The 12,408-nt window shown below is 37.3% G+C and overlaps 1 protein-coding gene across 3 annotated transcripts in view; it reads left to right on the forward strand.

Moving 5' to 3' along the window:
* The window catches only part of NCAM2 (neural cell adhesion molecule 2), a 238,480-nt gene that overhangs the window by 137,893 nt on the left and 88,179 nt on the right, over positions 1-12,408 (forward strand). For all 3 annotated transcript variants that reach the window (XM_075197113.1, XM_075197115.1, XM_075197114.1), the window contains exons 7-8: positions 2,655-2,815; positions 9,885-10,030. In XM_075197113.1, coding sequence (XP_075053214.1) covers positions 2,655-2,815; positions 9,885-10,030 — 307 coding nt within the window. The remainder of the gene's footprint in view (positions 1-2,654; positions 2,816-9,884; positions 10,031-12,408) is intronic.

Raw genomic sequence — 12,408 nt, forward strand, 5'->3', positions numbered from 1 at the left:
GGAGCAATGTGAAGAATGACTGCAACTTTTGGAGAGGTGGATTGGAATCTTTAAAGATAGAAACTACCCCTTGTTGAGCTTTCAGAAAGGAAAATAAGGACAGCTAAAACAAAAAGCTACAATAGTAAAACAGTTCTTTCAGGATACAAAACTGAATTAATTTTCAGTTTCTTCCTCAGTTCTAAAACTCCTCCGACTCTTTAAGAAGAAGGACAACTTCATCCTTAGCACAACACGCTCAGATTGGACAAGAATGTACATTTGATGCCTACTAGATATGTCATTTTACATTCGGCAGACTGGATCATTATTTTAATGTGTGTACAGAGCACTCTAGCTCTGTCTACCTTTGTATGATCTACTGTCTATATTTAGGTGAAGAGTCTCCAGGTCTTCAATAGCTGAGAGGGTTCCTGACAGTTATCTCCAGTGTGGTGTGATTGACTTTGACAGTGGCTATTCCCTGGAGAAATAAACACTGTGCACTAGTTCATAACATTAACAGGGTAGAAGTATTTATCAATGATGTGAGGATAGATGCAACTAGCTGTGTCTCCTCCACCAGGGTTCCACTAAAAAATTAATCTTGACCCTACATAGATGATGTAAAACTTCCACTGAGTACAATGTGATAAACAGAGGAATGTTGTCCAAATAAAATTGTATTTCTATCACAAAATTGACTAAATGTCTTTAAGTTTGAAGATCATTTAAGTAACAATCTCAGAAGAACAGGGCATTTCTGACCAATCTTGGTTGGAGGAGCTGAAGGCCTGAAGTGAAGTTCAGTGACTTTAACCCATATTGAGAAATATGAGAAGCTGATTATAAAGAAAGCTTTTGTGAGACAATAATTATCATTAGGGAAACTTTTTTGAGACACACAGAGACATCTGATATTGTGGAGGGAACTCCTGTGAGACAGAGACAGGAGTTATTTTGAAGGGAACTGCTGTGAGGCACACAGAGACAGCAGGTATCTTGAATGATGCTGTTTACTGAGCTTGTGAGGGGATCTGTAGTAGACGTGCTTCACAACCACAAGTAGTGACTATTATTGTGGCAGCATACTGTGAGTTGGCTGCCTGACAAAATGTCAAGGGCGTTACTAAAATAATATTAATAATAATATTGCCCAGAATCAGCACTTAGCTCTAAGAGCTGCATACAATATAATTTGTTTAACCTATAATATGGTACAGAATGCAAATGTGCAATACCCAATACCAACCAATAAACAGTTGGATTTAATCTGTGTGCTATAAGTTAGACCAATGATTGGATAACATGATATTTTGCTTGCAAATATTGCCTAATTCTGCTATCTAGCCAGCCTATAAAGGGTTAATAGAATGTGGTTTAAAAACAATTTTTTTTAATCACATTTTAGCCTTCTTAGCTTTGAGGTGATCGAATAGAGCAAGTATAGGTCCAACCAAAAATATAAATAACTTTTATGTTTGTGTACCAAGCCTAAATGTTTTGATGAAAATATGAGTCACTATCTTTTTGTTTTGTTGTGCTTGATTTACACAGATTCTGCTAAGGACAATCCCTGACAACTTTTTGGTTTTTAAACATTTACTGGAGGCTAGTATAAACTAAAGTGCTAATTGCTGGTATAATATTGTATGGTAGGCAGTGGAAACTGGTGTAATGTGGGACATTGGAGGTTGATATGACATGGCACTGGCAATGTGGGTACTGGGGATAGGCATAATATAGTGGCACAGACACTGGAGACTGTGGTACTGTTGGCAGGAATTGGTGTTGTAGCACAAGGACTAGTGGCTGGTGTAATTGGGGGCTATTGGTAGCTGACAAATGATTTGACATTCTATGTTGATGTATTGTGGGTGCTTGCTTGATGCAGTAAATAATTAAATCTGCAGTCCCTGACATACTGAAATGCAAGATAATATGACATTTTAGAATATCTAGAGGAACACATTTAATGTGAAAAACAAATTGTGTATAAGGCTCTGATTCAAGTACATTGAAAATTGTTACATTCTAAAGAAATATTTTAAAACAGAATGATGTGGGTTAAAACAACAATATATAACTTCAATGTGCCCAATATGGGCTGTATAGCTTTGTTGACTGGATATAATGTCTCCTTTGTGTTTTTACCTTGGCAGGTTTCAGTATTTAAATTAAAACAAGTAAGGCATTAAGAGGAATTTGATGTAACAACGTGTCTGTCTGAAATGGAGTTACATATATATTTTTTTTATTACGTTCAATTTCTCTTTTAAAATTTAAGGGGATGTGGTCAACTGACTCCTCTTTGCAGGGAAATGTAATTTGTAGACTTTAACCGAACAGGATATATTTTGCTTGGAGGAAATAGTAATTCTGAGTTGAAATTTAATTTTAATAATTGTAAAAAGAAACAGGCAGATAGGGTGTATTACTTATATATTGTAATATTACCACTCGCTCACATAGAGACTGAGGGGTATACTTATTAAGCAGCAGATGGGAAAAAGTGGAGATGTTGCCTATAGCAACCAATCAGAGTCTAGCTGTCATTTTGTAGAATACACTAAATAAATGAAAGCTAGAATTTGAATGGTTGCTATAGGCAACATCTCCATTTTTCCAAAATAAATTTAATTTATAAGTAATTGTTTACTGGTATATTTGTGTAGGAATGGAAGAATGATTGAAGAAAATGACAAGTATTCCTTAAGAGAAGACAATACAGAATTAACCATTAAAAACATTATAAACAGCGATGCTGGATCTTACACCTGCAGAGCAACCAACAAAGCCGGATTTACAGAAAAGCAGTCATTTCTACAAGTGTTTGGTAAGTCTGTTGATGTACTAATGATGCCTTTTACAGCCTTAAGTTTAAAAGATCTTTACACTAAATAAACTACTATTATAGGGGTACCAGATACACCACATATATTAAACCTTCCTTTCGAATGCAATACCTCACATTCTAGTAAAGGTCTGGGCAACATTGTTGCTAGGTTGGCAATATAGTCACTGTTGTAAAAACTTGAGTGAATATCTAAGTTTAATGGCACAATATACAATAAACAGTTTCAATCAGGAACATAGTGTCCATTTTGGTACATAATAATCTGTCAGTCAGACAAATATGAGCTTGATATGTATTTTCAGTAGTGCATGATGAGTGTTTTACTCTGAGTGATATAATGAGCAACATGTAATAGATATATAATGCACAATAAGTGACACATGATGATGATATGTGAGAAGTAGCAGGATACGTGATGACACATGATGAACGATATATAAGGAGTGGCAGAATAAGTGATGGCACAATGAGTGACACATGATGAAGGATATGTGAGGAGTCACAGGATAAATGATGGCACAATGGGTGACACATAATGAATGATGTGTAAGAAGTGACAGGATAAGTGATGGCACAATGAGTGACACATGATGAATGATATGTGAGAAGTCACAGGATAAATGATGGCACAATGAATGACACATGATGAATGATATGTGAGGAGTGACAATATAAGTGATGGTACAATGAGTGACACATGATGAATGATATGTGAGAAGTCACAGGATAAATGATGGCACAATGAATGACACATGATGAATGATATGTGAGGAGTGACAATATAAGTGATGGCACAATGAGTGACACATAATGATTGATATGTGAGGAGTGACAATATAAGTGATGGCATAATGAGTGACACATGATGATTGATGTGTGAGGAGTGACAGGATACATGATGGCACAATGGGTGACACATGATGAATGATATGTAAGGAGTGACAGGATACATGATGGCACAATGAGTGACACATGATGAATGATGTGTTAGAAGTGACAGGATAAGTGATGGCACAATGGGTGACACATGATGAATGATGTGTAAGGAGTGACAGGATAAGTGATGGCACAATGGGTGACACATGATGGATGATATATATGGAGTGACAGGATAAGTGATGGCACAATAGGTGAAACATGATTGATATGTGAGGAGTGACAGGATAAGTGATGGCACAATGGGTGACACATGATGAATGATGTGTAAGGAGTGACAAGATAAGTGATGACACAATGGGTGACACATGATGAATGATATGTGAGGAGTGACAGACACATGATGAATGATTTATATGGAGTGACAGGATAAGTGATGGCACAATGGGTGGCACATGATGAATGATATGTGAGGAATGACAGGATACATGATGGCACAATGAGTGACACATGATGAATGATATGTGAGGAGTGACAGGATACGTGATGGCACAATGAGTGACACATGATGAATGATGTGTAAGGAGTGACAAGATAAGTGATGGCACAATGGGTGACACATGATGAATGATATGTGAGGAGTGACAGACACATGATGAATGATATATATGGAGTGACAGGATAAGTGATGGCACAATGGGTGACACATGATGAATGATATGTGAGGAGTGACAGGATACATGATGGCACAATGAGTGACACATGATGAATGATATGTGAGGAGTGACAGGATACATGATGGCACAATGAGTGACACATGATGAATGATATGTGAGGAGTGACAGGATAAGTGATGGCACAATGAGTGACACATGATGAATGATATGTGAGGAGTGACAGGATAAGTGATGGCACAATGAGTGACACATGATGAATGATATGTGAGGAGTGACAGGATACGTGATGGCACAATGAGTGACACATGATGAATGATATGTGAGGAGTGACAGGATACGTGATGGCACAATGAGTGACACATGATGAATGATATGTGAGGAGTGACAGGATACGTGATGGCACAATGAGTGACACATGATGAATGATATGTGAGGAGTGACAGGATACGTGATGGCACAATGAGTGACACATGATGAATGATATGTGAGGAGTGACAGGATAAGTGATGGCACAATGAGTGACACAGAGATGGGTGAGTATAAAAAGTGAAAAGGAATAAATGACGTGTGAGTGTGAGGAAAGAACAGAATGAAAAGTGATGAGTTATTATGACAAGGATTTAGTGAGTGTGATAATTGTATTTGATGATTTTTCGCCTCATGTTTCACTGATCATTTTGTTCTTTAAAAAATAATTCACAGCCCTATAAAGGTTGTTGCTATAATACATTATATTGTACAGGGTGAAAGAGGAATTTGTAGATATTAGTGGGAGGCATTTCTCTGCACAAGTAACTTCACCACATCATATTTTTACTAATTATTTTGCTTTTCAAAAATCATTTTTATTTCACAATACAGATCGCTGCTTTCTGCTTATACGTTTATACTCTACTCTTTTATTCTGTGTAATGTACAATGTACTGTATGGTAACAGTGCCCTCTGCTGGTCTGTGAATTATGTTTTAAAATGAAAATGGTCAGATAAACATGTTGAGGTGAAAAGCATTATCAAATAGAAGTTCTCACAGTCACTGGATTTAATAACTTTTATTGCTATAACACACAACAGTTTTATTGATCTGAGTGAATTAAACTTTAGCTGCATTATAGACCCAGAGAGAGTAATACAATCCAGCAATGGACACTGTATATAATTCATTTTCTCATCTACAACACTTTATAACATTAAGGGGGAAATGTATTAAGCTGCGGTTTGTGAAAATCGATTTTTTTTTTTGTGCAGTTTTAAAACCGCTGATGTATAAAAGAGCGGAGTGATAGAAAAGCGTCGCAAAATCGCTGTTTTCAAAAGGGTCACGTTACAAATTGCTGTATCGACTTCTAGCCATGAGAAGAATGCATAGCGTGAGATGTAGCAAACATCATGTGATGCTCATATATCATGCCCATGTGCATGCTGGCACTTGTAGTGCCATAAGTGTGCAGAGTAGATGGCACCCCCATCGTGAAATAATAGGTGTTACCCCAGTCATAATTAATTATTGCCCCTAATAGCAGTGAAATAACATTCCCCCCTTAGTCTTATATTTAAAATTTATTGTCTGTTTGTTTGTTCGTTTGTCTGTTTGGTTTTGCATTCAGACACTCCTGCACCGATTGGGATGAAATAAACACAAGGTGGTCCAGTTGGATCTTGAACAGGTTTTCGGGTGGTTAGGGTCCCGGTCGAACCTCCCGTTGGTGTACACTGGGCAGAACTTTGACCCGGGGATCCTATTCTGGGCCTGCCACTAAATGGATTTGGATGACATTTAATATAAAAACAAAAACAACACTGGGCTTCCACCTGATGGGTGTGTTGGAAGAGCTGCTGAGCTGCTAATTATTTTTAAAATATTGACAGTTACATCCAACTCATTGATAACTCGAAAATGTTAACCTGGGCAATGCCATGTACCTCAGCTAGTTTAATCAGAAAACAATAGCGCCACCTTAATTTAATTATAAAATAATATCGACACCTTAATTTCAATATAAATTAACTATGCCCCCATAACTTAAATATAAATTCATTTTGCCCCCCCCCCCCCCTTAATCAGTAAATAATGATTGCCCTATAATTCATAAATTATTGGCTGGTGGTTTAGCTGTTCAGTTTTGATCCTCCAAAGCGCTTGATAATACATCCACCACTTTGGAGGTGAAAATTGTCTGCAATGGTGCAATGGTGTCAAACCCACAGCTTGATGCATTCCCCTTTACTATTTTTTTTTAGTATTCCGACTAAATGCACAGTATGTCAGTGTTAAAAAACGCCTGATGCTGCATAGTGTTTGTACTGCTAAGACTTCTTGAAGTGCTGGTTTTGTTTGTTGAAATGCAGCAGCCAAACAAGGAGAATCTTTGCTCCAGCAATGCTGCTCATGTCTGCAATTGTCATCATTTTATGAGCACATTTTTAAGGGAGGATTTGGAGCATCCAGGTTTCACTTGGAATGATATTTTTGGAAGATGCAGTCAGTTCTGGCTTGTTATCAAGGTTAAGACAGCTGTCAGAGACTCAGCCATGCGCTCTGCAGGTTCCTTAACTGATCACAATACCTCTCAGCAAGGCAGAAGGGCCATCTAGTCTTTGCTGTTGCTCTGTTTCTGTCTTTTGCTGTTAACATGTACAAAACGTAAGATTCATTGACTTATATACATAATATATACTATTAAAGTTACTTGAATTTTTTGAAAGCTTCATTTTTATTCTGCTGTCATGTTATTGTGGTTGATCACAATCAATGTTTACAAGTTCGACTCAGACTAGAAACTGGACTGCTTATTTCCTACTCTAACATTATAGCCAGCTACAGTTCAGTGTTGTCCCTTGAATGCTAAGTATACAGCCTCAGATATTCCAAGAAGAAATATTTTGACGGTGATTCTTTTTCGCAAAAGCTTTTTTTTTTTTTTTTTTTTAAAAAAATGCATTATTGCTTCCAGCACATTTGCCACATTAAATGTCACTTTAGATGATCACCGAGGACAGTTTTTAGCTTAGCGGGAGATTTGTGACATTATACTATATATTTGTTATACATTGTGCAGCGATGCAGTTGTAACGGAAGCATTACACAAGTCAGAGGTGTTGATCTAGTAATGGAAAATGTCTATATTTCCATGTGTGCTGCAATGGGTTCTATTGTATTGTCACCTTTAGTCACTCAGTGACCCAGTGAACTAGAATATTCACAGGATTAAATCAACCTGAAGCCAATCTTAACCAACCTGTAATCAGAATGTTACAACATTATCACCCGTTAGCAGATCTAACAGCAACACAATATGGGGGTCATTCAGAATTTAATGAATTTGCATCAAAAGCGCAGACATAAATGACTTTGCACATAAAAAAATGCATTTACATGTTTATTTTCAGTGGCATATACCAAAGCGTGTTTTGTGGACGATACTTTCAGTATTCTGGAACACCTACTACTGTATAGATTATTATTATATATATATATATATATATATATATATATATATATATATATGTATGCAAAATATAAACACTGGCGCTCAAAACAGTATTGTATAGATTGTTAGGTTTATACCCACATAACCACCTCTTCCACGTATGGAGGCTGCCTTCCTACAAAACTCTGGCTGGTAGGGCCGGGAATAAAATAGATAGGTACAACTGAAGGATGGCGCACTGGTGAGGTTTAGCAGAATAAGGCTAAACAAGTGGGAACAATTGAAATGAGCATAAGGATCAAATCTAGGTCTCTGGGTTGGTGTCCAAGACTCTATAAAATGAATCCAGTTCTTAAATCCAAATGCTAGACAGGATGGATAACCATAACAGACTTGGTGTATAGAGAATCAACTCTAATGTCACAATATGCAAATGCAATAAACGTTCAAACAGAGCTGGCTGAACCAGTACAAGACAGCCCACAACATTTTCCAATAATATGACAGCTGGGGGAAGGAGATAGGTGTGCAGAATAACACAGTTCACCAAATAACAGTGTAATAGGTGGAAGCGTACCAAAAGGTAGTGCAAAATTAGCTTATCTGTATTAGGGTCTCCAAGAGGGAATCTCAGCTTCGTCTCGTGTGTCAGGTAAACCAGCGAGTGCAGTATGCAGTACTTCTTAGTCTCGGGCAGTCGTCCCCATACAAACACCGCAATCAACTCCAATCAACCTCTGTGCATAAGCTAGATCAGTGTTCTTAAACCTGGTCCTCAGGATCCCTAACAGTGCATGTTTCCCATATATATTTAATATATAAAATTCCATACACTTTCCATACCGCCACTTCTAATTCTCCACCTCCTCCACTATATATATATATATATATATATATATATATATATATATATTACTATTATATAAATTGCTTTGAACACATCTTCATGCAGACGCATTGACCTGTCTTTATTTAATTGCACATATCTTCATCACCATCATCACCATTTATTTATATAACGCCACTGATTCCGCAGCGCTGTACAGAGAACTCACTCACATCAGTCCCTGCCCCATTGGAGCTTACAGTCTAAATTCCCTAACACACACACACAGACAGAGAGACTAGGGTCAATTTTGACAGCAGCCAATTAACCTACTAGCATGTTTTTGGAGTGTGGGAGGAAACCGGAGCACCCGGAGGAAACCCATGCAAAGTTGCAAACACGGGGAGAACATACAAACTCCACACAGATAAGGCCATGGTTGGGAATCGAACTCATGACCCCAGCGCTGTGAGGCAGAAGTGCTTACCACTTAGCCACTGTGCTGCCCGATCTTAAGGTATATGCAACTGGAAATAAACACGTAAATGCACTTTTTGTTGTGCAATGGCATTTATGCCTGCGCTTATATGACGCAAATGCATCCAGTTCTACATTTAGGACATTTGAGAATATTTTTGTATTTTATTGCAATATAATATACAGGTTTTGCAATTATATGTAAAAGCTACTGTGAGTTCTATATGTATAAACTGTGAGTTCTGACATCATTGCTTATAAATAAAAAGTTCTGATGTCATCACTTGTGCTTGACAGAATGACTCACCCCCCTTCTGTAAATGATCACCGATATTAGAAGTCACCTTAGAGATCTGTTACCTGTAGAAAAGCACTCTGCTGGCCCTGTGTGTTTATATCATCATGGAACTCCTCTCCTTATAAGTTACAATTGTGGATGGATTATCCCATATGTAAATAAAGGATAGTTATAGTAATAAAATGTTACACTGACAGTAATATGTATTGCTGTTGTATGCGGACAGCTAATTTAATTGAATGACGCCTGAGTTCTAATGTGCAGTCACTCTGTAGAAAAAATTGTCCAGACAGTAACCTTGATTAAGCAATATAACATTGCAGAACAATTTGTACAGTGTCGTATCTTGTAGTTGAAGCACACATTGGAATTTGGGATATAAACCTGTTTCCCAGCCTACAAGTCTTGTTGCTATGTTACACTGTTACATAATTTTAGCAGTAATGTAATTAATTTTGTTAACAGTGCAGCCTCATATTATACAACTGCAAAATGAGTCTACGGTAGAATACGGTCATGTGACCTTGACATGTGAAGCAGAAGGTGAGCCCGTTCCAGAGATAACATGGAAAAGAGCTAGTGACGGCAAGACTTTTTTTGATGGAGACAAGGTGAGATTTAGTTTTTATTTTCAAATGTGTACTGACAATGGGGGACGTTTATGAAAACTGGTGCAAAAAAAAAGTGGTTTTGCTCGTTAGTTTCGCTTATTGCAGCTAATCAGTTTGGTTTCATTCTTTAAATTGCGCTTCCTTTTTCCTTTGTAACATTGATCTAATATATGTTCTGTTAGATAGTTCTAAGTACAGCAGAATATCTCTAATTGGTTCCTTTTACCGCTTGTTGGTTAAATCAATAAAATAAATGTATTCTTTTGCCAGAACCACTAGTTTTCTAGTCCAAAAAAAAATGCCAGCTCTTTTCTAAATACAGTACATAATTCCAGCTACTAAAAAAAAAATCATCCTGGGCTGTTGTTATAATGCTACCTCCACTGACACTATAATGGATAAAAGGTCCATAGGACCCCTCATTAGGGAAAATAGATCCTAGGGGCATATTCAACTAAGCCCGAACAGCGTGGCTATGCTCGGTTGCTCTTTTTTTTTTTCAGTAAGGTACCGCAACATCACAGATTTTCTTTCGCAACCCTATGGGGGCGAAAGGAAATTTGTGGTGTTGCGATATAGCTTTAAGTGCCTTTGGGTCTGTTGCGGAGGAACTTCGCTCTTAATTGATTATGCCCCACAGAGAGGGATCCAGACTTTGTATTTATGAGGGGTGTTTTCCAACACATCACATCCCGACCAATCACATGACCCAGTACACCATTTCCATGCAATGTATAATTCAGAGCCTGAAGTTTAAAGAACAGGCAACCTAATATTCAGGTACAGTCAGTGGTGGAAGTGGATATTTAGAAGTGGCGGTATAGAAATTTAGAAGTGACAGTATGATAAATGTTATGGGAACATAAGTGAATGGAATTTTATAGTTTTACAATGGAGACAGTAGAAGAAGTGGCGGTATGGCATCCCCACTTCAACCACTGGGTACAATAGCTTGACATTCCTTTACCATTAGTTTATGTTAAGCCTATGTCACTTTTTTTTGCAAACCGCTCAATAATCGCTGGCAGTCAAAATTGCGATTCAGAGAATGCCGGCACTTAATCTGCCAACATGAAAATGTCTGCAGGCTAAATGCCGACACAATATGCAGGCAGGCTTACAATGTAAACCTGACGGCATTGTTCTTTTAATATCGGCGTTGTGATTGGCAACATTGTCAATGTTGCCAGTCACACTGACGACATTGTAAACATGTCTGCATATTGTAAGTGTGGGCATTTAGGTTAAGTGCTGGTATGTCATCAATCACAATTACATACCCTACCATTAAATAATGTGGAATTCTTAAAGTCATCAAGAAATATGTTTCTCTTATAAACAACCAAACATTGTGCTGTAATAACATATTATATTATTATGATTGAGCATGTTAGCCATTATTTTTATTATTATTATTATTATTATTATTATTATTATTATTATGCCTTGTTATTATGAAGAACTGCTTGACATCTATTGCAAATAATAATAACAATACCTTTGAGTTCAATATCCCTTTTAGAAAAGACTGCATTTACATCCTGGGTGTTTTATACAGTTATGAAATTCTTCCACCTTGTATTTTTAATATGTTATAGCATACATTAATTTATAGCATATACAAAACTGTCAGATATAGCTCTGACAAATAAATTTGGCGGTAGATTAGAACACTGCAGTGCCGGAATCCACAGTGTTCTGAAGCACAGCTGCCTTCCATGACAGCAATCAGACACGGGAAGTCATTGCTATAAAACAGTGTGTGCTGTAACTGCCTCTAAGACCTATGTAGCCCCCAGCTGGCAGCCCTTCATGCCCTGCAATTGGTCACATGACCAGCTCTCCCGCACCAGCTGGTCACATGACCCGGCTGACCTGTCACTAACTCAGTGCTGGGCTTCGTCTTTCCCCAGGAGTGAAAAGTATTTTAGAGCAACTCACTCTGGATTTTTCTAAACAAAATAGTTTCATCTATAAATACATTAAAACTAAATTTTAAAGAGAATGAACAATTTGTAACTCACTATTTTTGTATAAAAACAACAGATTTGCCCAAAAGCTGTATCCCCCGGAGTAGGCCTCCCAGAATATGTAGGTGCACTAGCCCATTAAAGCCATCCATTGTTCCTTATAACTGCCTAGTATATATTAAACTTTATTTTTAAATGTATTCTCTTTAGTGCTCTTACAATAGGTTCATTAGACGTCTGAAAATAATGTCTCCTAGTTACTGATTTTTTGTTCTAAAAATGGGATTACTGTATCGTGGACAATTATATAGGAGTCTGAGTCATGATCCCACAAGCATTGTACAAGATAAACATGCAGATTATGGCTGCTTTCATTTCTATGTATGACTGTACTGTAAATTATTCTAG

Source organism: Mixophyes fleayi, chromosome 2 (assembly GCF_038048845.1).
Source record: "Mixophyes fleayi isolate aMixFle1 chromosome 2, aMixFle1.hap1, whole genome shotgun sequence".
NCBI classification, from domain to species: Eukaryota; Metazoa; Chordata; class Amphibia; order Anura; family Limnodynastidae; genus Mixophyes; species Mixophyes fleayi.